Below are 25,890 nucleotides of genomic sequence, written 5' to 3' on the forward strand. Positions count from 1 at the left end.
TTGCCGATGGTCTTTTGGGTGCAATTCAAGGTGTTGGTTGTCACCTTTAAAGCGCTCTATGGCATAGGACCGGGTTACTTATGGGACCGCCTACTGCCACCAACAGCCTCCCATCGCCCTGTGCGCTCCCATAGGGAGGGTCTCCTCAGGGTGCCGTCAGCTAAACAATGTCGACTGGCGATCCCCAGGGGGAGGGCCTTCTCTGTGGGGGCCCCTGCCCTTTGGAATGAGTTGCCTCCGGGGTTGCGTCAACTCCCCGACCTCCGAACGTTCAAACGCGAGCTCCAGACTCTCTTTATTTCATTGGGCGGGGCTAGCCTAACGAAATTTTAAATTGGGGTTTTATGATGGTTTTATGCTAGTTTTAATCTGATTTGGCCAAATTTTAGAATCGGTTTTTTAATAAGTTTTTAATGTTTGTTTATGTTTACGTTTTTTATCTTTGGCTGTAAACCGCCCTGAGTCCTTCGGGAGAAGGGCGGTATAAAAATCAAACAAACAAACAAACAAACAAACAAACAAACAAACAAACAAACAAATAAATAAATAAATAAATAAATAAATAAATAAATAAATAACAGAGCTCACTCCACAGAGCAACTAAACAAGAAAATGCAGAGAAGATGGGAAATCACTTGTTTTATTGTTCTCTTAATTAATGTACATTGAAATCAATTGCCGTGACTTAAGCTAATTTTGTGTCTTAGGATTCAATTACTTTCCGATCCAGATTCAAGTCTATCATCCCTAGTGCACCTTTTCTTTGGCCAAACCCATTGTGTCATGTCCTATTTACACTTGTACCAAACCTTCCCAAGGAAAGAGGGCGAGAGATCTGTTGAATTAAAAAAACGCAAGGATCCTCAAGACGGAGAGCTACAAAGCGAGCAGCAGTTTATGAGCAACAATGACAACGACCCCAGGGGGCAAAGGGAGCTCACAAAAAGTCAAGAAGTAGCAGCCATCTTGTCTTTTTGGAACCCTACCCTTCAGACACACACACACACACACACACACACACACACACACACACACACACCAGGAAAAAGAGATCGAGGCAGCCCAATGTCAGTCTTCACATTCCTGGCTCAAGGCAGCCATCCTTCTTGCCCTAAAGCTCCCATCCAGACTGAAGGAGCAAGGATGGGTTGCGTCTCGTGCTTCATTTAGACCCGGAAGCTAAATCTGTAAAATAAGTTAGCTTCATTCCGCCAGGAGACTTCGGGTCCCTCCGATAATAAGGCTGCATCATGGCTCTTTCGTCTCTTTGACTAAAACAGATATTGCAGATCCTGTCCTCGTCCCGTGACATCTAGTGCTGCAGTTGCAGGTCTTCCAAAAGATTCCATGAACCATCATCTCCTTGTATTGGAGGCAATCCTGGGAGTGACTTAAGTTTTTCCTCTCACATCCCAATCACTTTTCTCCATATTGACCAACGCTCTTGAAGAGGAGCTCCTTCCCTTATTCAACTTCTTCCTGGTCTGGTAATCCTAAGGCTTTCAGCTGCGGGAAGGGGGGAAAGAAAGGAGAAAGGGGATCAATGCAGTGGTAGAATGTAAAATTTGTAACTACCGGTTCTGTGGGCGTGGCTTGGTGGGGGGGTGGTAATGTGACTGGGTGGGCGTGGTCCAACTTTTTTTTTTTAACTTTTAAAAGCATTTTTTTCTACAACCTCTTTGGCCCAAGAGGTTGTAAAAAAATGCTTTTAAAAAGCTCCTCTGACGACCCCAGCTAAGTTGCCTGATCGTCAGAGGCTGTTCTTTTTTTTTAAAAGCATTTTTTTTGGCCTTTAAAAGAAAAGAAAAAAAGCCTCTGATGGCAAGTAGGAACTGAAGACTACCAGAAATATAGTCATTCTGAGCAGCATAGACCTTGTTGTGTCTCGTTCGCTTCCCCCGCAGCCGGGCCCGTCTTATCTGCTTCTGAACGCTGAGGAATGTCCTAGCATGCCTCCCGGCCCCAGCCCTGGCTCCATGCCCAGACAGGCTGAGGAAGAAGAAGTGCCTCCAGCCCCCAGCCCTGGCTCCATGCCCAGGCAAACGGAGCAACTAGACCCCTCCCCCACAGCATGTGAGCCTGAGGAAGGTCAATTACCAACAGCTGCAGACTGGAGTGACCCTCGCTTCAGGAGAATTGATAAGCGGCGTCAACAGAAGGAAGGGAGGGGCAGGCCGGGATAAGTGCTGAGTCATGGAGCCACACCCCATGGCCTATATAAAGGATCTGCTGTCTGGCATTCTCTGAGTCAGGCAAAGTCTATCTTATATTGCTGAAGTCACTTTCTGGTCTCCTGCCTGCCCTGAGGACTTTGCTAGGACTTTGGCAGAGCTGCAGAGGCACGCCTGATTCAGATTTCCCTGACCCGGCCGTCAGCGGAGGAATGGGACACGACAGACCTCTTCTTCTAAGCTACAGTGATGAAGAGCTGCTTTAGAAATGTTCTCCTCAACTTGCTCCTCATAGTTTGACCGGGACAGACAGACACAAGAAGAAAAGAGAGTGCACAAGGCCACCGTGTTCCCTCTTTTGGATACGTCTTCTAAAATTCTCTTAGAGAAACCTGACATAAAGAATCTGTTTTCACACAGATCCCAAGGAAAGCTGCAGACCTTATTTAAAGTTCTTCCCAAAGTCTCTCTAACTTGGGGGAAAAAAAACTTTTCTAAGGATGCTCTGATGAAGTGGAGATTCTGTTCGAGAAAGGGAGAAAAAAACTGCAGTGACAGATCAGAATGTCACAATACGCGCAATGTTGAGAAGAGTGTGACCTCCCTTCAACTCCACCAGAGCTCTGGAAACTCTGCTGAGAAAATACCAAGCCACAAAGGGCTTACCTTCCCCACTTAAGTCTTGTAGCATAACTATACTGCAGTATTGTGTTAAGATCAATGGATTAACCAAAGTTTAATCCTCAGGATTCCCAGCGGTTGTCCTACTCATCATAACGAAACGCTCTTAAAGTCTCCTCCTCCATTGCTTTGTGTTGCAGAGCTACCGTTTATGGAATTCTCTGAGAAGATTTAATTTTTCAGTTCAATTACTACATTCTTCTCGAAAGAGCTTATGAAAACATGTGCAGTTACAGGAATAATGTTGATGAAATCATTGGTTTCCTTTAAAGGTTTTTACAGACTGCAGAGAACCCAAGTATAATTATCTCTCCCAAAGTGGACAACAGATAGTAGCATCCAGTGGTGAAGTCTGCTACCAGTTCTGTGAGTCTGCTACCGAGCAGCGCTAAAAAAGGAACATTTTGCAGCCTTCCGAGTCTGCAAAGGTAAGTAGAACAGTGAGGGGAGGGGAATCCACTGTGCCACATGATTTAGATTCGCTAGAAAGCAGGAAATCCCGACGATTCTAGCTAATATAAATAGCACGTCACACCTAATCGTTGTCCAGCTGATTGTTGGAAATACCGGTTTGCCTGAACCAGTAGCATTTTTTTTACTACAGGTTCGTCCAAACTGGCCCAAACCGGTAGCATTTCACCCCTGGTAGCATCTAAGAACATGTGGCTTGAATTCATTAAACCATTGTTTTGGGTTTTTTTGGACCCTGGCAAGTTTAAGATGGGTGGGCTTCAACTCCAAGAATTCCCCAGACAGCATGTTGGCTGGGGAGTTCTGGGAGTTAAAGTCCATCCATCTTAAAGCTGCCACAGCTGAGAAAAACAGATTTAGACAATCTCTTACCCATCCCCCTCGGCTTTGAATCCAAGGGCTGAAGTTTTCCTGCAGGTATTTTGTTCCAAAGCCCAGCACAAGATTCATGGGATGATTGTCCACTGCAGTGAGTCTGGTTGTGGCTTCCATAATCAATGCAACTTTCATGCTCTTAACTTCATCCTCTGAATTCATTGTGGAGTCTATGGGCATCTCCTCAAGGAACTGGTCCGTCACTCTCCTGAAGAAGGCATAGGAGGTCATCATATCCCAGATACTCTGACAGAAGGTCTTATCCTTCTTCATCTGGAAGAGGAAAGAAAAGCTATTTTATTTTATTACTTTATTTTATATTTCATTTTATTTCATTTTATTTCATTTTATTATTTTATTTCATTTCATTTCATTTCATTTCATTTCATTTCATTTCATTTCATTTCATTTTATTTTATTTTATTTTATTTTATTTTATTTTATTTTATTTTATGTATGTATGTTTGTTTGCTTAGCCAAGTTCTTCAACAAGTTGACTGGGTCAGATTTTTTTTTTAAAAAAAATTGTTTTATATGAAGATCTGCAAGAATTCCTCCAGAAATCCGTGAAATGGATTCATGGATGGAAACTTACCAAGGAGAAATCCAACCTAGAACTAATAAATCAGTGGGATACAGGGATGGGCTGTGGGGGGTTCGCAGGGGTTCGGGAGAACCTCTAGCTAAGATTCTGTGCAGTTGGAGAACCCCCAAATCCCACTCTTGGCTGGCCCCGCCCACCTCACCCCGCTCCTCCCAGGAGTCCCCACATGGCCTATTTTGGATGCAGGTAAGTACAGGGTGCGCTCGGAGGCTCAGGGAGAGCGAAAAACAGGCCTACCGGAATTACAGTAAGGCCAGAAACAGGCCCATTTCTGGCCTCCAGAGGGCCTCCGGAGCTTGGGGAGGTCGTATTCGGCCTCCTGGAGGCTTGATGAAAGCCTCCAGAGCCCAGGGAGGGCAAAAACAACCCCCCATGGTGCAGGAAGCCAACTGGGCCACTCCATCCAGCAACCGGGCAGAGAACCCCTTGCTAAAATTTTTGAAGCCCACCCCTGGTGGAATGGCTTGCATTTAGAAGTTGTGAGTGATCCATCAACGGGAGTTTTTTAGAAGTGTTTGGCAGCCATTTCTGCAGAATGGTGTAGGATCTCCTGCCCGAGCAGGGATTGGACTAGAAGACCTCCAATGTCCCTTCCGAACTCTTTTATTCTGTATTCTATTCTGTATTTTGATGAGGTTGTATGAGAAATTAAGGACCAACAACAAAAAGAAAATGCCCAAGCACTCAAATGGCGCTTCTTGATAACGTTTTTGAACCCTTGGTCTAGATCAGGGGTCTCCAACCTTGGTCCCTTTAAGACTTGTGGACTTCAACTCCCAGAATCCCTCAGCTAGCAAAGCAAAGCTGGCTGAGGATCTCTGGGAGCTGAAGTTCACAAGTCTTAAAGGGACCAAAGTTGGAGACCCCTGATCTAGATGACTTTATTCCTGAGGACAACTTGAACCTTATCATCTGAGATTCTACAATAGTGTCAAATTTATATATCCTACTTTATATTTCTGTGGGAGCTTAAAATGGGGTTCCCTAGGACTCCCTTCATATTTTATTTCACCTTCACCCATAAGTCAGGTTTGTTTAATGCTCCCCTGATAATAATGGTGGGCTTTTCTGACAGTTTATTCCAGTAAAATAATGTTTAATGAATTTACTCCCAGGTAAGGGTATTTAGGATTACAGACTCTGTGGCTTTTTGAAATCGCCTTTCTAATGTATGTCTGTGAGAATACTTCCAGGTACTCTGATAATTGAAAATCACACGGTTGATTTTTGCGGGTCAGGGGAAAGTTGTGCTCAACATAGACAGGGGAACTAATAAATAATGACTTATTTCAGAGATGACCAAATTCTGCATTCTTGAGGCATTTTTCTCTTGGATAAACCAAGGTGGGGAATCTAATCATCTTCTTTTAACAACCCCAAAGTCCTGTACTGGGTGCAGAGGTGGGTTTCTGCAGGTTCTGACCAGTTCTGGAGATGGAACTCCATACTTTGGAAGCCATACTAAGCCGGAAGCTTCCATGCTGCCAGGAGAACCTTTAGTGGAAATTTTGAGTAGTTTGTAGAACCGGTAAATACCACCCCTGACTGGCCCTGCCCCCATCTATTCTCTGCCTCCTGCGTCCCAGCTGATGGGGAGGAAATGAGGATTTTGCAGTATCCTTCCCATGGAGTGGGGTGGGAATGGAGATTTTACAGTATCCTTCCCCTGGAGTGGGGTGGGAATGGAGATTTTACAGTATCCTTCCCCTGGAGTGGGGTGGGAATGGAGATTTTACAGTATTCTTCCCCTGCCATGCCCGCCATGCCACGCCCACCAAGCCATGCCATGCCCACCAAGCCACACCCACAGAACCGGTAGTAAAAGAAATTGAATCCCACCACTGGCGGGGTGGGTGGATTCTGGGCAACTGAATGGAGCTAGCAGAGTGTTTTAATGGCCGGATGCCCTTCCTGTCGCCAATGCGGAGTTTTGTTCAGATCTATTCTCAGTGTGCCCAGATCTATTCTCAGTGTGCCCAGAGAGAGAAATATCTGCCTCTACCTAGGATCGAACTCACAGCCTCCTGATTTGTGAGGCGGGAGCTCCACCTCTAGGCCACCGCACCATTCCAAGATGGGGAATCTAATGAAGCTTCAACTTGCTCCATGCTTTCTCTGAATTCAAGGGAGGACCTTCTTCCCTGTGCTGGAAGGAGGTTATACCTGGCTTTTAGGAGAGAGTTTTTGAGAAGACAGCACTGAAATCCATGCGCTAAATTGTAAATGTAATTGTAATTGTAAATGAAGAAAAACAAGGGAGTGATGTGAAAGTTTCTTCAGTTCATTTGCAAACAGAGCTTTGGCATCCATGGCACCATAGGTTACCTTTTCCGTCAGCTCATCTCCGGACTTCCGTAACAAGGCAACTATTGCATCAATAACCTTTTCTTCGTCGTCTGGTAAAAAGATAAAAATAACCAGCTGGTTTTCTTTTCTTAACACAGCAAATAAAATAACAAAGCTCTTGGACTAATGGCTTTGCAAGATGCTACTAGAAATGATTGATTGCTTAGGTGCCATCAAGTTGTTTTCAAACTCCTTCTTTGACCACATAGAGATTTTCCCCCTGAAAAAAATGATTACTGGATAAACAGTAAACAAGGCACTCGAATGCCTTGAGCTTCCTATCGCTTTCAACATCCTTATTGATATAGTTTAAAATAGGGGTCTCCAACCTTGGTCCCTTTATGACTTGTGGACTTCAACTCCCAGAGTCCCTCAGCCAGCAAAGCTGGCTGACGAACTCTGGGAGTTGAAGTCCACAAATCTTAAAGGGACCAAGGTTGGAGACCCCTGGTTTAAAATGCCAAACTCAAATTTAACCAAATTAGGGGGGAAATCCCATCGGCACCATCATCTGCACCATCATGAACAATGGCAAGTCCTTCAAGCCAAAGGTCTATAGGAAGTTTGATTCAGCAGGAGGAGATAAATTCACTTCAGAAAGTCATGAATTGTTTCAATCACTACGAGAACCATAATGAAACGAGGAGCGAGATGGGAGAGATGAAGGAGAAAATGGAAAGCATGGATGAAAATGTTGGAAATGTTCAGCAGATGTAAGCTAAAATTTGAAGAAAAGATCAAAATAATTGAAGAGAAGTCAAAACAAACAGAGGATGATGTTGTCCAGTTTGCTCTCCTTCTGCTACCAAATGAAAAATCTGAAATGAGATCAGATCTCTCCTCCAGAGAAAGAGGAATCTGTCAGGATCCTTTCATGAGCCATACTTGCTTCTCCAGGCTGGCTCAGAGGGGCTCTATGGGGTAGTCTGACTGCAGGGTCAACAAGAGGGAGGGCTTGGGTTGGCTGCTCAGGGGACCAACTCCACTGACTGCAGCAGAAAGCCAAAATGGCTGGAAGAGGCTGTGATGTTCACAGCAGCTCTCCTTGGCAAGCATGAGGCATTGAACCGGTTAAGGTTCCTGTTTTGGGGGACAGTTCTGCCTCTTGTAACATCTGATGAACTAAGCAGTTCCAGGCTATGGGACCTCTAATCCAGAGGTGGGTTTCAGCAGATTCTGACCAGTTCTGGAGAACCGGTAGCGGAAATTTTGAGTAGTTCGGAGAACCGGTAGTAAAAATTCTGACTGGCCCCACCCCCATCTATTCTCTGCCTCCCGAGTCCCAGCTGATCAAGAGGAAATGGGGATTATTTTTTTTATTTACATTTATATCCCGCCCTTCTCCGAAGACTCAGGGCGGCTTACATTGTGTAAGGCATTTTGCAGTAATTTTCCCCTGCCAAGCCTGCCATGCCATGCCCCCACCAAGTCACACCCACAGAACCGGTAGTAAAAAAATTGGAAACCCACCACTGCTCTAATTTTGTCACTGTATACCAATTCTTGTCAACTCTGGCCATTTGAAGAGGTGTGGATTTCAGCTCCCAGAATTCCCAAGCCAGCATTGTTGAAGTCCACATATCGTCAAGTGGTTTACAACTGAAAAACTATTGCAATTCATTGTTGGGATATATTTTTATGCAACAACTACAGTAGTATTCAACCAGTAGCTGGCAGTGTTTACAAGTTTGGATCTATGGTATATACTCTATGCTCTTTTGTTCCTGTTTCCTATTATGATTAAATAGATGAGTAGTAAAGCACATTGTGACTGTACTTTTTGTTTGCTCTGTGGTACTATATATAAACAAAATTTTTAACAAAACCTCAGCCACTGCCTTCTTTTCTTCCTCTTATATAATACATTTTCTCCTTCAAACTAGAGGAGTTGGGTGTATGTGTGTTCAGCTCCCCCCTTAGCTCCCCCCCAACGACAATGGGCGTAGAGTCTTGCCAACCCTTCCTTTCCAAGTTCTTTATTTGAGCTGCTTTGACTAGCTAAGCAAGATGACCTCTCTGTAACAGCGCTGCTGAGTAGCCATGGTTTGGAAACAAGGATCTAGAAATCCCTCAATTACCAATTGAACAACAGCCTGGGAAATCTTTTGCCCTGTGCAGGTCCTGGGAATACGTTCAAGACTCCTCAGTACAATATTGCGGAAGATAGTTGCATTGAAATGAGTGGAACTGATATGAAGCATACATACAGAAAGCAAGTTCGGGTCTCATCTAGAACTTACGTTAAAATGGAAACTTTCCGCAAAGCCCATGTGGCCAAGGGACTGTGAATGTCCATGAACAGAAAATCAGTAGCAAGAAATGTCCCCATGAAGAAAAAAAAAACACTTTACCTAGTCCATCAACAGCAGCAGGTGGGATTGGCTTACTGGTCGAGCCACCATCTTCTTCTAGACTCAATGCACGTTCCATTAGTGGGATGTTTTTCTTCCCATCGGGAAATCTGGAACGATCCACTATCTCAACGAGTCTGTCTGCCAAGCAAGAAATGTACGAGTCATCTAGGAAAGCAAAACAAAACAAGAGTGGAAGAATTCCATTCAATCATCTCCTTTCAGTTAATGCGTTATTCAGGAACATACAACCAAAGATGAATATAGTCGTTACGGCAGAAAAATGAACGGCAGCCATTTTGGGATCCAGTTTGGCTCCATCACCAGAGGGAAAGGAGAACAGCCCACGAAAATTACAGGTAATCTTTGGCTTAGGACCACAACTGGGATCAAAGGTACCTTTCATAAGCAGTTATATGAGTCATGCCCAGTTGGATGGCCATGTTGAGTACCAAAAACGATGAGTGCCAAACAGATTTTCCCCATAAGGAATAATGTCGCGAGTCGCAAGGCAGCCGACACTGGCACATACTAGCTTGTGCGTTGAGTACCACGCACCATGAGGACCAGGACAAAATTTTCATATCAAAATGCTTTGAGCACCAAATTCGATGAGTTTTGGTTTTTTTTTGTTTACATTTATACCCCGCCCTTCTCCGAAGACTCAGGGCGGCTTACAATGTATAAGGCAATAGTCTCATTCTATTTGTATATTTTTTTTTACAAAGTCAACTTATTGCCCCCCCAACAATCTGGGTCCTCATTTTACCTACCTTATAAAGGGTGGAAGGTTGAGTCAACCTTGGGCCTGGTGGGACTTGAACCTGCAGTAATTGCAGGCTCTGTGTTCTAATAACAGGCTTCTCTACTGCCTGAGCTATCCCGGCCCCAAAGTTTCAAAGCCGTTGAGCACCAAGGTACCACGGTACATAAAAGGACAGACAAAACTTCAGGCACACATTCCAGTTGCTATATCTTGACTTCTTTCACCGTGCCTTGTGGTCGACTGTTGTTAGAAATAAGTTGTGGGAAGATCACCTTGAGGAAAGGCTGCTATGCTATCACAATTAATCCCCCTTATTGTATATAACCCAGGGGTGAAATGTAAAATTTGTTACTACCAGTTCTGTGGGCGTGGCTTGAGGGGGTAATGTGACTGGCTGGGCGTGGCCAATTTTTTTTTAACTTTTAAAAGCATTTTTTCTACAACCTCTTCGGCCGAGGAGGTTATTAAAAAAATGCTTTTAAAAGGCTCTGATGATCCCAGCTGAGCTGCGCGATTATCAGAGGCATTTTTTTAAAAAAAAACTTTTAAAAGCATTTTTTCGGTTGAAGAAAAAATGCTTTTAAAAGTTAAAAAAAAACTTCTGATGAACGCGTGGCTCAGCTGGGCATGGAGGGGGCAGGGAGTTTTGCTACTGGTTCTCCGAACCACCTGCTGCCATTGCTACCGGATCAGGCGATCCGGTCTGAACCGGGAGCATTTCACCCCTGATACAACCCAAGTTATAGTAAACCCATGGCATGCTCACCTGGTAAACCCTCAACTCTGGTGAGGACCTTCATGGCATGGCCGTTGATGGAGTCCGGCTTTAGGGATCCTTGGTTCCTGGCGTCTCTTGCTTGCAGCCTTAGGCAAGAAGGAATACAAAAGCATTTCCAGTTGGTTCTTGTCTTTGTCTTTGCTTTCTTCTTCTTCTTTGTTTTCTTCTGCTCCTTCTGCTTTGGTGGTTTATGATCTTCTGGAGAGATTTCTGGGACAGTCACTTCTCCTCCTTTGGCTAGAGTGTCAGCTTGCACAACCTCTCTCCTTTCTTCCTGGATTCCGGGTTTTCTTTCTAATATTTGCCCATATTTGCTCACAGACAGTCGACGCTGTGCGTAGACCATCAGGACTCGGAATTCTACGCTGCTTCTGTCTGTATCCTCCAACGGGATTTCTTCCATGTTGGCCAGGCCGTTGTGGTGTTCGTTGTTCATCCTGCAGGTTCTACCAGGTCCTTCCACCCTATAGAAAAAGAAGAAAGATCCACGTCACTTCTACGTTTTTAACACGTTCCCTTCTTTTCTGCCATTTTGATTCTCAGTTGAGGAATCAGGAGTGAAATTCAGCAAGTTCTGACAGGTTCTGGAGAACCGGTAGCGGAAATTTTGAGTAGTTTGGAGAACTGGCAAATACCACCTCTGGCTGGCCTCAGAGTGGGGTGGGAATGGAGATTTTTCAATATCCTTTCCCTGAAGTGGGGAGGGAATGGGAATTTTGCAGTATCCTTCCCCCTGGAGTGGGGAGGGAATGGAGATTTTGCAGTATCCTTCCCATGGAGTGGGGAGGGAATGGGGATTTTGCAGTATCCTTCCCATGGAGTGGGGAGGGAATGGGGATTTTGCAGTATCTTTCCCATGGAATGGGGAGGGAATGGGGATTTTGCAGTATCCTTCCCCTGGAGTGGGGAGGGAATGGGGATTTTGCTGTATCCTTCCCCAGGAGTGGGGAGGGAATGGAGATTTTGCAGTATCCTTCCCCTGGAGTGGGGAGGGAATGGAGATTTGGCAGTATCCTTCCCCCAGGAGTGGGGAGGGAATGGAGATTTGGCAGTATCCTTCCCCTGGAGTGGGGAGGGAATGGAGATTTTACAGTATCCTTCGCCTGGAGTGGGGAGGGAATGGGGATTTTGCTGTATCCTTCCCCAGGAGTGGGGAGGGAATGGAGATTTTACAGTATCCTTCCCCTGGAGTGGGAGGAATGGAGATTTTGTATCCTTCCCCAGGAGTGGGGAGGGAATGGAGATTTTGCAGTATCCTTCCCCTGGAGTGGGGAGGGAATGGAGATTTTGCAGTATCCTTCCCCCAGGAGTGGGGAGGGAATGGAGATTTTGCAGTATCCTTCACCCAGGAGTGGGGAGGGAATGAGGATTTTGCAGTATCCTTCCCCTGGAGTGGGGAGGGAATGGGGATTTTGCTATATCCTTCCCCAGGAGTGGGGAGGGAATGGAGATTTTGCAGTATCCTTCCCCTGGAGTGGGGAGGGAATGGAGATTTGGCAGTATCCTTCCCCCAGGAGTGGGGAGGGAATGGAGATTTGGCAGTATCCTTCCCTCAGGAGTGGGGAGGGAATGGAGATTTGGCAGTATCCTTCCCCCAGGAGTGGGGAGGGAATGGAGATTTGGCAGTATCCTTCCGCTGAATTCCACCACTGTGAGGAATCTAATGAACATTTTGAGATGTCAAGATGGTCGCTAGACGCTGTTTTATATCCAACACCCAAGTCCAAGGGTAGTCAAAAACAGCTGAGATAACATCTCCAAATGGTAGGAATTTAAAAAAAAAAAAAAAAAAGAGGCAAGGCTTTAATCACACAATTAAAACCACCACAATCTTGACATTTTTTAAACCTCTTCCCATGGACTCCCCAGACCCGTTCCCTGTAGAAGGAGAATCATCTCAAATATGGTGGCCAAGAATCAGGAGTCGAGTAGCCTTTTTTCTGACTAACACATTATATCAACGCTCACAAAAGTTTCTGCTTCTAATAAAGTGTATTAGTTTTTTAAAAAGTGCTATTTGTCTTCTTCTGATCGTTAGCCAGAGGTACGAAAGTCTTTCTGATTAGGCATTTGCTGCATGCTTTATTTTAGTGTTTCTCCAACTTGGCAACTTTAAAATCTGTAGACTTTTAACTCCCAGAATTCCCCAGCTAGCAAAGTTGGCTGGGGCATTCTGGGAGTTGAAGTCCACACATCTCTTAACATTACTAAGTTGGAAAAGCACTGTTCTGTTTTCTTGAATTTCATTCAAGAAATACATTTCCCGAGCTTCATTTTTGTTACAGCCCAAGTTAATGTGTTTATCTGGAAGCACAAATATAACTCAGCTTTCCCACCAGTTTCAGAGGCTTTCTGGCCAGTTGTTCTTTTTTACTTTCCTTTTCACATTTTCTCAGCATGCTAATTTGGGTCCTATAACATTTAGGAAGCCCCCTTGGCTTCTAACTCCACTTTCTCTGTGTATACTGGAGTGAGTAGGGTCGCATTCTTTATTTTTAATATTTATATCCAATATTGTTTTTAACTGATTAACGCAATATAAAGTAATGTAGCCTGAGGTAGTTTCCATCTACTGCAATCAAGGCAGCTGCCTTTCCATCTGTTTTAACCCCTTTAATTGCTAACGATAAGCCAGGATTCCTGGTTTATTAGGAATCGGTAATTTTCTGACACATTGTTCCCATTTCCTTCCACTTTAACACTTTCTAGCAGGACTAATAGATTTTATAACAGCTTTGTTCCCTTTGCCATCCGTGTAGTAAAGTCACAAGGTTCGTTTTTCCCGCCATGTACATTTATATATATCTGAACTAGACTGTGTTGTTTCTCTGTGTCATATAACATATGTGGGTATATGCATAATTTTGTATGTATGTATGTATGTATGTATGTATGTATGTATGTATGTATTTATATGTAGTGTATATTGGAGGTGGCAACCCTTTCAGAGCTGTATGCAATGAAATTTCATTTTAACGTATGCCAATTAATGTACATTCAAAGGGACAATAAAGTTATTTTCTACTTTTACTCACATCAGAAAAGGAAAAATACACAGCATCATGGTTTACCACTTCTTCAAAAGTCAAGATTTGGTGAAGACAATAATTGGTCCTTTATTACCAAAGGTTTTTTTGGAAGCAAGTGTAGGAATTTAGCACCCACCCCCCTCCTAGCAGAATGAAATATTTTAGAAAATATTTAAAAGGCAGAATATATTTCCCTGGATGAGAAATGGAGAAACATGTTTTAAAGACAAAGCAGCTTCCTGACTCCCCCCCACCTTTGTCAATGGGCCATTAAAGCCTCAGCCAAGCTCACTCATTTCCCCCCACCTTTGTCAATGGGTCAGAGGTAGAAACTCATTCTCCCCACCTTTGTCAATGGGCCATCATCATCTGCAACATAATAGAACCCATCTAGCAACTGAAACTCACCACATGGCACCTGGGAAGATTACATCAGCCAGCAAGGCTAGCTAAGACCCCCACCCCCTGGGAGTCTGACAGCCAATCAGGGTACTCTTCTTGTGCCTCAGAAAGTTCAAAGCTCAGAAAAAGCATAAAGCCAGGGAGCACACAGGATCTCAGCCCTTTTCTGTTCAGGAACTCAAGCCATGTGATCCTGACCACCATTAAACCATCTTTCCAAGCAGCCTCCATGTTTCCAGTGTCTTTGTCCCCACTTGGAACTGAGCCCAGATGGATATTTCTTCCAACACAAGAAAGAAGGACAAGTGAGAAACAGTGGAGCAAGACTTCTTGCTATCTTACCTGATTTCCAGCTCTGTCTCCCTAACCCTAACCAGAGGATATGGCGGATATGGGCTACGCATGCATTTAAATATTTTGGGGGGGGGCTTATTTTTGGGGGGATTTATTTTAGCGCATGTGCTCAAAAGCCCAATTGGGCTTATTATCCATATATATATATATATATATATATATATATATCAAATCCCCCTGCAGCACAGACTAGACTGAGCACAACCAAGCCCCCACCAACACAGGACACACCCCCAGCCAATCAGAGCACAGAAAAACCCCCATCCAATCAGAGCACAGCCAAGCTCCCACCCAATCAGTTCAAACCCCCACTAGCAGTTAAAAGGAAGAAACAGCTGCGATCACACATTGCTCCCAGAAGCACGAAGCTGAAGCCTGAAGATGACGAATGAGACTTCGTCGAAACGTCACCAAGACACTTCCAATTTTACACGGGAGAAAACCCGAACAACCAAAAACCTATATACATACATACATACATACATACATACATACATATATATATAAATATATATATATATATATATATATATATATATATATATATATATATATATATATATATATATATATATATATATATATATATATATATATATATATATATATATATAATAATCTGCTAAAAGGTTTGCAAAGAATACAGGAAGAGAACATATTTTACATTTCTTTTGTATTGCTAGCTAGCTTTGCTCAAAGTCATGGGCTGCAAGATTCTAACAGGCTGGCCAAGAGAATCAGGAAGAGATGCAAAACAATTTGTTTTCTTTGGGAATTCAGAAGACCCATGAGGGGTCCTTGGTGCTCTCTGAACTTGCTTGTTTTCTTCCAGATGTTTCATTACCCAAATTAGGTAACATCATCAAGATTAGCACTGATGATGTTACCTAGTTTGGGTAATGAAACGTCTGCAGGAAAACAAGGAAGCTTCCAAGGAGTCCTCATGTCAACCCTGAGCTACAAATATTCTCCTTTATTAGTACCATGGTTGAAATTGAACCACAGAGGCATTTGTCTGGCTCAGCTGGCAGGGGAATTCTGGAAGTTGAAGTCCACGCATCTTCAAATGACTACAGTTGAGAAACATCGGTTTTCTCTCAGCTGCCCATTCACATGTGCTTCCCCCAAAACAAATCCCCCTGCATTTGCTCATTTGGAATTTTAAGAACTGAAACTGATGATCTCTGGTCTCGGAGGCATGCAAAGAAGGGAATCGAAGAAGCTAAGCAACTGAAGCTCCCATCTTGACATTTTGACTTTCTTCTCGTGGACAACCCAGCCTGAAGGACCTCCAACTGATCAAAGGGTTACTTCCATTATGATCCATTCTGTTTTCAGAATTGTAACAGAGATCTATTTTAAACTTTTAGTGGGTGCTTCAAGAGTTTGCCTGGACAATGGGTATAAAACAGGGGTCAGCAACCTGCGGCTCTGGAGCTGCCCTCAGTGTCGTGTCCCACTCCTCCGCTGACGGCCGGGTCAGGGAAATCCGAATCAGATGTGCCTCTGCAGCTCTGCCAAAGTCCTAGCAAAGTCCTCAGGGCAGGCAGGAGACCAGAAAGTGACCAGCAAGATATGTTTAGACTTTGCCTGACTCAGAGAATGCCAGAAAGCAGATCCTTTATATAGGCCATGGGGTGTGGCTCCATGACTCAGCACTTATCCAGGCCTGACCCTCCCTTCCTTCTGACACCGCCGCCTATCAATTCTTCTGAAGCAAGGGTCACTCCAGTCTGCAGCTGTTGGCAATTGACCTCCCTCAGGCTCACATGCTGTGGAGGAGGGGGAGGGGTCTAGTTGCTCCATTTGCCTGGGCATGGAGCCAGAGCTGGGGGCTGGAGGTATTTCTTCCTCTTCAGCCTGTCTGGGCATGGAGCCAGGGCTGGGGCCGGGAGGCATACTAGAACATTCCTCCGTGTTCGGAAGCAGATAAAAAGACCCCGGCTGAGGTGAGATTGAACGAGACACAACACTCAGCTGTGGCTCCCTGTCAAGTGATCCCACCACTGGCTGGCCCTGCCCCTCACCCTCCCCTCCCAGTCACTCCTCGCCTGGCCTGAGAAGATAAGGGCAACGGTAGGGGATGAAGAAGCGGCCAGGGCAGAGACAGAAAGATACAGAGAAAGGGTGAGAAAGAGAGACATAGAGAGATGCAGAGAGAGAGGGAGAGACGGGGGGAGAGAGGGAGGGAGGGAGGGGAGAGAGAGAGATATGTCAAAAGGATTTTGTGGTTCCCGGTGTTTTTTAACAACTGGTTCTTTACCCTAATGACCGGCTGGGGAGGCGTGGCTAGGGGGGTCATGTGACTGGTGGAAGTGAGTGACATCGAGTTGGCCACGCCCACCCATGTTTTGTGGCTCCTCGTGTTTTCTTTTCTCTGGGAAAAGGGGCCAAATGGTTCTTTGAGTATTTAAGGTTGCAGACCCCTGGTATAAAACAATAGAATAAAAAGGTTTTAAAATGTACCTAAGAGGAAGCACCTTTGGCCATAAATTTGTGTATTGATGGTTCTAAGTCAGAGGTCTTCAAACTTGGCAGCTTTAAGACTTGTGGACTTCAACTCCCAGAATTCTCCAGCTAGCTATGCTGGCTAGAGAATTCTGGGAGTTGAAGTCCACAAGTCTTAAAGCTGCCAAGTTTGGGGACCCCTGTTCTAAGTGAATAACAGAAGGAAAACAGGTGATAGTGGTGACAATTAAAAAAGATGGCATTTGTAACAGTGAGAAAAGATGGAAGGACACATTAGTTCCCACAACGGAAGACTGGATGGTACAAGGTGGTAGGAGTTGGCAGAGTTGGCAAAATTAATTCTCTTAATTAAAGAACGTACCTAGTTTTGTTTCTATTTGGAAATCACTTCTGGATTTCGTACTTGGCACTGAAAAAAAACCCCATGAAATTGTAATGTAAGGTTTTGATAATTAGCTTGATTTTGTCGTTATTGAAATGGCTTGAAATATTTAGAAACATAAACCAAAAGGCTGGAGCAAGTTTTTTTTTTAATTCTACCTCACTGAAAAAAGTCAGAACTCACTTTGTTTCCTTTCTTATTTCTCTTTGCTTCTTCCTTCCTCTTTTTTCGTCTAATTTTTGTCTGTATTTCTATTTAATTCTACAATAAACTTTGTTAACTTTTTTTTTAAAAAAAAAGAAAAAAAATCAGAGCACGTTGCTTGTATTACCCCAATGTCGGAATTCTCCAGCTGAGAATATCTGGGAAAGACAAGCTAGGTCATATTAAATAAGACCCCAATCCACTGGTGGGATTCAACCGGTTCGCACTACTTTGGCTGAACAGATTGTTGCTGGCTGGCTCCACGCCCCTTCCAGAAGTCCCTATGTGTTCCGTTTTGGCTCCCAATAGCGGAGGGAGGCCTAATAGGCCCCCCCAAAAAATTTTTTTTTAATTTACATTTATATCCCGCCCTTTTCCGAAGACTCAGGGCGGCTTACAGTGTATAAGGCAATAGTCTCATTCTATTTGTATATTTTACAAAGTCAACTTATTGCCCCCCCAACAATCTGGGTCCTCATTTTACCTACCTTATAAAGGATGGAAGGCTGAGTCAACCTTGGGCCGGGCTTGAACCTGCAGTAATTGCAGGCTACTGTGTTCTAATAACAGGCTCCTTACAGCCTGAGCTATCCACGGTGCAAGGGGGGCGTGCGGTGCTTCCGTGGCCAATTTTTGCGCCCCAGGGGCTGCAGGGAAGCCTAATGGGTATAAAAACGGGGCGTGGGGTGGTGCGGTGCCCCCTCGTGGCCCATTTTTGCTCCCCAGGGGCTGCAGGGGGTATAAAACGGGGGACGGGGTGCAGCGCTGTGCCCCTGTGGCCCGTTTTTGCTCCCAGAGGGTGTGCAGGAGGCCGAGTGCTGCCTGTCACACCCACTGACCACGCCCACCATGGCCACACCCACCCAGCCAATCATTAGGGCAGAGAACCAGTTCTGTGGTCTCTTCCCAAAATCCCCAAAGCTTTAACCAAAGACTATTGACCTCACCCCATTCCTAAGAGGTCTGTAAGGGACGTGCATAAGAGCACGAGCGTGCCTACTGTTCCTGTCCTAATGTTCCCTTTGGCTGTATCCAATTTCATATAGTTATTACATACTTATGATTATATTTATGCTTATATATCGTATAGTTATTTCATGCTTATGCTTATATATACTGTTGTGACAAATAAATAAATAAATAAATAAATAAAATAAAATAAAATAAAATAAATAAATAAATAAATAAAATAAAATAATTTGAATCCCACCACTGCCCCCAAACACTCAGGAAAGCTTTTAAATGAAACAAGTTGTTGCTATCTCTCTTGCACTCCGTGTCAAACCAGATTCAATTTTTGAACCTGCAGGCACCCCTAAAGGTTTCATTAGTTTGCAACTCCTGAAGTTACCATAATCTTTTAAAATGTATTGCTCAGCAACAGAAGCCACGCTCTTTGAGAAACGATGATAAATTCTCTCCTCTCGCCCAGCACAGTGTTTTTTTCAAATTCTGATTCAGGGTTGAGCTTCCAAAGCACATCTGTGTGGTCCTCTAAGAAAAAAAATGGTTCTTATAGGTGATGGCAAAGCATCCAACCTCTCACCAGTGGTGGGATTCAACCGGTGCAAAAACCGGTTTGTTGACCATGCGCTGAGCACACAGATGTTTGCTACACTTGCACACTCACCAATCACATGCTCCGTGCTTGCGCAGTGCATTTGAAAACAGCTTTAAAACTTACCTTCTACTGCAGCCCCGGTGAGTAAAACAGCTGAGGCACGGCAATCCTCTCTTCCACACCTATCAGCTGGGCTTCAAACAAAGGAAATATAAGTTGGTATAGTGCAGGGGTGGGCAGGTGGGCCCAGCTGATCGTCGGAGAGAACTGGTTCACTCTCAGCTGATTGTCGGAGCTGCCGGTTCTCCAGAATTGGTCCGAACCGGCTGAATCCCACCCCTGCCTCTCACTGTTGGGAGCCACACATTTATCTCAAGAAGAAATTCAACGACTCCTTATATTTTCTTCTTAGTCACCCGATTCCATTAGATTCAGGATGGGAAACCCTCCTTTTCTTCTCTTTGAGAACAGCAACAATAAGAGCCACCAGAAATCAAATGTTCCACTTCTCTAAAATTTAGCACAGGATTTCCTCACCCGCAGAGATGACTAAACGCTACGGATTTCAACACTTTCTGTGCCCAACCAATTCATGGCCGTTGAATAAAACCAACAAGTTAACCTTTTTTTGTGTGACTTTACACGGGAATAAGGGTCTGCTATTCCAAACAGCCCATCTTATTTGGGCTCACATGGCAATCCTATGATCCTCCAGACCCTGACAATGTTATCAAAATAACTCCATCTGATAAATTAATCCACTGATGTAACTAGGTCTAATATCACCATACATTACAAACGATGACCTGGTCACCAAGTTAAAAAAAAAACCTGCTTTGTTTAGGATGCTCATTGCATGGATCAAACATGTGGCGCAGCTGAAAAGTCTAGGCCAGGGGTCTGCAAACTTGGCTCTTTTAAGACTTGTGGAATTCAACTCCCAGAGTTCCTCAGACAGCAAAGGAACTCTGGGAATTGAAGTCCACAAGTCTTAAAAGAGCCAAGCTTGCAGATCCCTGCCCTAGGAAATTCCAGGTTTCATACAGGTCCAAAGGTGCCCATTCTCTATCTCCTTGCTTCCTTCATTTTACAGAAGCTAAAATGAAATTGCTAGCAAACTATTTCTGGAGCAGCCAATTTATTTTAGGCGTATCAGCCTTTGTAACCTTCGTAAACTCGGATGTGATCTCTCTTCTAGAAACCATTCAAAGTACAAAAACAAGTTTGTGCCAGTTTACAAAAGTGATGTGATTGCCTTGCTTCACTTCTTGTTTCTGAGAAATTGAAACATTTCTTCGGCCCACTACTTTTCTGGCAGGGCCCCGTTGGCTTTAAGAAGCTCTTTTCAACAAATAAGGTTATAAGCAATCGGCTGCCACCGATTGCCTCTCACCGACCCGTGCGCTCTCACAGAGAGGGACTCCTCAGGGTGCCATCGGCCAGGCAGTGCCGGCTGGCGACACCCAGGGGAAGGGCCTTCTCTGTGGGGGCTCCCACCCTCTGGAATGAACTTCCCCCAGGACTTCGCCAACTTCCTGACCTTCGAACCTTCCGCCGCGAGCTTAAGACACATCTATTTATTTGCGCAGGACTGGACTAGAATTTTTTAAATTTTGAATTTGGTTTTTAATGGGGTTTTATTATTTGTATTTCTATTTTAAATATTCGGCCTTATTTAATAAGTTTTTTAACTGTGATTTTATTCTGTATTTATATGTATGTTTTTATCTGGCTGTAAACCACCCTGAGTCCCTAGGGAGATAGGGCGGTATAAAAATGCAAAAAATAAATAAATAAAAAATAAATAAATAAATTATATCATTTCAATAACCATCAAGGAGGTATTTTATGTTACTTATCCTTTCCATGCAAGCATAAATTAGAATGAAAGGTAAAGGTAAAGGTTCCCCTCGCACATACGTACTAGTCGTTCCTGACTCTAGGGGGCGGTGCTCATCTCTGTTTCAAAACTGAAGAGCCAGCACTGTCCGAAGACGTCTCCGTGGTCATGTGGCCGGCATGACTCAACGCCAAAGGCGCACGGAACGCTGTTACCTTCCCACCAAAGGTGGTCCCTATTTTTTCTACTTGCATTTTTTACGTGCTTTCGAAACTGCTAGGTTGGCAAAAGCTGGGACAAGTCACGGGAGCTCACTCTGTTACATGGCAGCATTAGGTATTTGAACCGCTGAACTGCCGACCTTTTGATCGACAAGCTCAGCGTCCTAGCCCCTGAGCCGCCACCACGTCCCCTAAATTAGAATTAGAATTCTTTATTGGCCAAGTGTGTGATTGGACAGACAAGGAATTTGTCTTTGTGCATAAGCAGTGGTGAAATCCAGCCGGATCTATCCAAGCCAGTAGATCCGGTGGCGGGAGCAGAGGTGGGTTTCAGCAGGTTCTGACCAGTTCTGGAGAACCGGCAGTGGAAAATTTGAGTAGTTTGGAGAACTGGTAGTAAAAATTCTGACTGGCCCCGCCCCCATCTATTCTTTGCCTCCCAAGTTCCAGCTGATCGGGAGGAAATGGGTATTTTGCAGTAACCTTCCCCTGGATTGGGGAGGGAATGGAGATTTTACAGTATCCTTCCCCTGCCACGCCCATCAAGCCACACCTACAGAAGTGGTAGTAAACATTTTTGAAATCCACCACTGGGTGGGAGGCTCCGCCCACCCGCTGGGATGTCATCACGTCCCATTTCTGACCCTCTGTGCATGTGCAGAAGGCCGTGCGCATGTGCAGGAAAGGCGTGCACGCTCACATTTCAGATTCGGTAGTGAAGGTAAATGCATTTTACCCCTGAGCATAAGCTCTCAGTATACATAAATGATATAAGTGTGCATAAACACCATAAATACATTCATCATGAATCACAAGATACAACACTTAGAGGTAGTCATAGGATATTAAATAAGCAGATCAACAGAAATCATACTAGGAAACTAAATAAAACAATATAAATCATAAAGATACAAGCAGATTATTGGATTATTGTAATGCTCTCTACATGGGGCTCCTCTTGAGGTGCACCCGGAGGCTTCAGTTAGTCCAGAATGCAGCTGCGCGGGTGATAGAGGGAGCTTCACGTAGCTCCCACGTAACACCACTCCTGCGCAGACTGCACTGGCTACCTGTGGTCTTTCGGGTGCACTTTAAGGTTTTGGTTACTACCTTTAAAGCGCTCCATGGCTTAGGGCCTGGGTACTTATGGGACCGTCTGCTGTTACCTCATGCCTCCCACCGACCCGTACGCTCACACAGAGAGGGACTTCTCAGGATGCCGTCCGCCAAGCAATGTCGGCTGGCGGCCTCCAGGGAAAGATCCTTCTCTGTGGGGGCTCCTACCCTCTGGAACAAGCTTCCCCCGGGCTTACGCCAAATACCTGACCTTCGGACCTTCCGCCGCGAATTGAAAACACATTTATTTATTCGCGCGGGGCTGGCTTAAATTTTATTGGTTTTAAATTTTTTAAATTTTTATTATTAATTTTTAATGGGTTTTAGTTTTTATGTTCCAAAGTTTTAGGCCAATTATGTAATAAGTTTTTTAATTCGTATTTTAAATTGTATATTACATTGTTTGTTTTACCTTGGCTGTACACCGCCCTGAGTCCTTCGGGAGAAGGGCGGTATAAAAATTGAATAAATAATAATAATAATAATAATAAAGAACGGTTATAGTCCTAGGTAGAAAAGGAGATAGGTAATAGGAAGGATGAGAAAAATAATAGTAATACAGTCTTGTAAATAGTTTGACAGTGTTGTGGGAATTAGTTGTTTAGCAGAATGATGGCATGAGGGGAAAACTGTCCTTGTGTCTAGTTGTTCTGGATAAATAAATGGATAGCGAAATGGAGACCCCGTTTGGTACATTAGTGAAGGCACCAGGTTAGGGACCAGGAACCTATGAGTTCTGATCCCACCTTACGCACAAAGCCAGTGATCTTGGGCCAGCCACTTTCTCTCAACCCTAAGAAGGAAACAATGACATACCAGTTCTGAAAAACCTTGCCAAGAAAACTGTGGGGATTTGTCCAGGGCAGCTTTTGAGAATCAGACACAATTGAAATCAATTTAAAAAAAAAAAGATTAGCAATTCAGATAGAATTCTGAACTACAGTATATCTTTTCTTCCTTGCCTGCAATCCGACCGGTTCATTATAAAGGCTTTTACCACAATGGGAGTGCTAAGGGTGATATGACAAGAAATTCTTCCTAGGGAAAAAAAAAAAAAGAGCTGCTAAGAGAAGTGTATTTTTCATGAAAATAAAAATAGTCCATTAACTCGTATAGTGATACAGTGAGGACACTGTTTCTGGGGAGAGCTGCAAACAAGGGGATCATTAAAAACATCCCCAAAGAAATTCGAACAGTCCATTAAATTGGGAGGTGGGGCAGGTAAATTAAGAAGGCAAAAAGTAGGGACACTTATTGTCCTCTCCCAGATGCCTAGAGCAGTGGTAAAATCCAATTTTTTTTACTACCAGTTCTGTGGGCGTGGCTTGGCGGGCGTGGCATGGCTTGGTGGTCGTGGCAGGGGAAGGATACTGCAAAATCCCCATTCCCTCCCGACTCCAGGGGAAGGATACTGCAAAATCTCCATTTCCACCCCACTCCAGGGGAAGGATACTGCAAAATCCCCATTTCCACCCCACTCCAGGGGAAGGATACTGCAAAATCCCCATTCCCTCCCCACTCCAAGGGAAGGAGATTGCAAAATGGTATTTGCCAGTTCTCCAAACTACTCAAAATTTCCACTGCCGGTTCTCCAAACTGCTCAAAATTTCTGCTACCGGTTCTCCAGAACCTGTCAGAACCTGCTGGATTTCACCCCTGGCCTACAGGTTGGGTTTTCCTGCAAAAATGCTGACCTCCTTCTTAGAGATATTTTCCATCAGCCCATTAACCCAAATTCTCTGGAAAGATTCCAGGTTCAATTAAAAAAAAATAAAAACCCACCAAAAACATTACAAGCACAAAAAGGATCCAAAGAGTGAGTAAAAAATGCCACAGGAAAGGCTATGCAACCGAAATGATTAAATCGATGGAGAATCAACTCAGAAACGCAGCCTCCATTGAAGGCAAAAGGTTTCTTCAGAAACATTTTGAAAAGTTGTGATGTCGTCTCTTTCTTTGGGCTTCCCAGAGAAAATGGCAACAGGTAGATACTTCATCCCTTTCCACTGCCAGGAACATCAACAACGAGAACCTCCTGCTTGGGGGGGCGGGGCGGGGGTCGGACTAGATGACCTACAAGGTCCCTTCCAACTCTGTTAATCTGTTAAACCTTTCAGCCCCATTTTAACCCATTTGCCACCTCTTTCCCCCCCAGAAAAAGTCAGGACTAGAACATTCAGCAAAGGGATGTCTGTGGTGGCAATATGTACTGCAGGATTGATTGCAGGATCTTGATTGCAGAAAATATTACTTCAGTAACAGAGTTGTTAATGCTTGGAATTCATTACCTGACTCTGTGGTCTCTTCCCAAAATCCCCAAAGCTTCAACCAAAAACTATCTACCATTGACCTCACCCCATTCCTAAGAGGTCTGTAAGGGGCGTGCATAAGAGGACAAGAGTGCCTACCGTTCCTGTCCTATTGTTTCTTTCGTTATATCCAATTAATATAGTTAATAAATACTCATACTTATATATATGCTTATATATTGTATAGTTATTTCATGCTTACGTTTATATATACTGTGTGACAAAATAAATAAATAAAATAAAATAAAATAAATAAGGATCATTTTGAAACACCGTCAAGATTTTTTTACCCCTCTTCCTCAGCAGAGCTAGAAGTTGTTTCACTTGGTAACATCGATGTAACAAAACTCCCAAGAGGATATCTACCATCCAGGTTTAAACAAACCCAACATTTCAATGTAGCTCATCATTATGAATAATTTGAAGCAATACCTTTGAATTTTTAGTGCCTCCAACGGTCCTTAAGAAGACGTGTCTTCCCGATCTTCCTACAGGTTTGTAGGTCTGCCTACAAAATTACTAAATGGTTGAGGGAGTTGATAAAATCTCCCCGTTTGAGCTGTGAGTCCAACAGCAAATGTGACTCAAGGGAGGAATTCAAATGAAAGAATGAGAAGAGCTTTCACTTCCTCATTAGGCAGTCAAAGGTTAAAGGGTGGAGTTACCCAAACAAGCTCAAACAGAAATTAAACATCACCCAAGGTGAAGTCATTCTGACTTAGTTTGAAATCAAAGGGCATCCTGCACGAGATGCAAAATCAACTGGAAAAGATTATGGGTGAAGAACATCATCTAAGCATCTTGAAATGGTGACACCTTGGAAACCCCTTGGGCTCTACCTCTATCTCTATCAGCACAGCCTCTATTGCTTTGGAGGCAAAGAAATTCGCTTGGGAGATATTCCTCAGGCATAGACATCTAGACCAGGAGGACATAAATCAAATAAAGGACTGAACAAAACAAATTCCAGCAAAGCAGAACATGTTTGTTTGTTTGTTTGTTTTTTGTTCCTCTCACAACTCCAAAGTCTCGGTGTTTTCTAGAGAAATACTGTCCACGCTCTCTTCTCCTTTCAGCGTAGCTGCTTCTTGGTTGAACATCTGAAATCTATGCTTTCAACTGACATTGTTGGAAGATATTCCACACTCCTTGATCTAGAACAGGGGTCCCCAACCTTGGCAACTTTAAGATTTATGGACTTCAACTCCCAGAGTTCTTCAGCCAGCAAAGCTGGCTGAGGAACTCTGGGAGTTGAAGTCCATAAGTCTTAAAGTTGCCAAGATTGGAGATCCCTGATCTAGAACCTGTTAAATCTCTAGTGGCTGATCACTAAATTCGCTATGTCCACTTCCAAGGTCAACCATCAAAAGAAGAGTTGAGTCTTTTTTTTTAATAACATGATTCGTGAAAATTCTCTCTGTGGGAGGGTAGGAAAGGTTGCACTGAAAGACAGCTGAGAC

The 25,890-nt window shown here is 44.0% G+C and overlaps 1 protein-coding gene across 5 annotated transcripts; it reads right to left on the minus strand.

Moving 5' to 3' along the window:
- Nucleotides 1-630: 630 nt before the first annotated feature.
- BCL2L14 (BCL2 like 14) lies at nt 631-25,014 on the minus strand. 5 transcript variants are annotated; one of them, XM_058190674.1, is made up of 8 exons: nt 24,863-25,014; nt 19,068-19,138; nt 17,159-17,206; nt 10,532-11,007; nt 9,000-9,167; nt 6,628-6,698; nt 3,696-3,971; nt 631-1,506 (listed from the first exon to the last, which is right to left on the minus strand). In XM_058190674.1, exons 4-8 carry the CDS (start codon nt 10,977-10,979, stop codon nt 1,465-1,467), a joined length of 1,005 nt encoding a protein of 334 aa, XP_058046657.1. In that variant the 5' UTR covers nt 10,980-11,007; nt 17,159-17,206; nt 19,068-19,138; nt 24,863-25,014; the 3' UTR covers nt 631-1,464. The 5 variants fall into 5 exon arrangements, with proteins under 5 accessions (XP_058046657.1, XP_058046660.1, XP_058046659.1 ...); XM_058190677.1 differs by lacking the exon at nt 19,068-19,138; XM_058190676.1 differs by lacking the exon at nt 17,159-17,206 and having other exon boundaries at nt 19,068-19,133.
- Nucleotides 25,015-25,890: the final 876 nt, after the last annotated feature.

The sequence above is a fragment of the Ahaetulla prasina genome, chromosome 7 (genome assembly GCF_028640845.1).
Source record: "Ahaetulla prasina isolate Xishuangbanna chromosome 7, ASM2864084v1, whole genome shotgun sequence".
NCBI classification, from domain to species: domain Eukaryota; kingdom Metazoa; phylum Chordata; class Lepidosauria; order Squamata; family Colubridae; genus Ahaetulla; species Ahaetulla prasina.

Excerpts from the sequence above, each read along its gene's own strand:
- BCL2L14 (XM_058190673.1), bottom strand. The coding sequence starts at position 10,979 with ATGAACAACGAACACCACAACGGCCTGGCCAACATGGAAGAAATCCCG. Across the intron at positions 9,168-10,531 it reads CAGAGTTGAGGGTTTACCAG|ATGACTCGTACATTTCTTGC; the intron begins GTGAGCATGCCA and ends TTGCTTTCCTAG. Across the intron at positions 6,699-8,999 it reads TGCTGCTGTTGATGGACTAG|ACGACGAAGAAAAGGTTATT; the intron begins GTAAAGTGTTTT and ends TCTTTTTACCAG.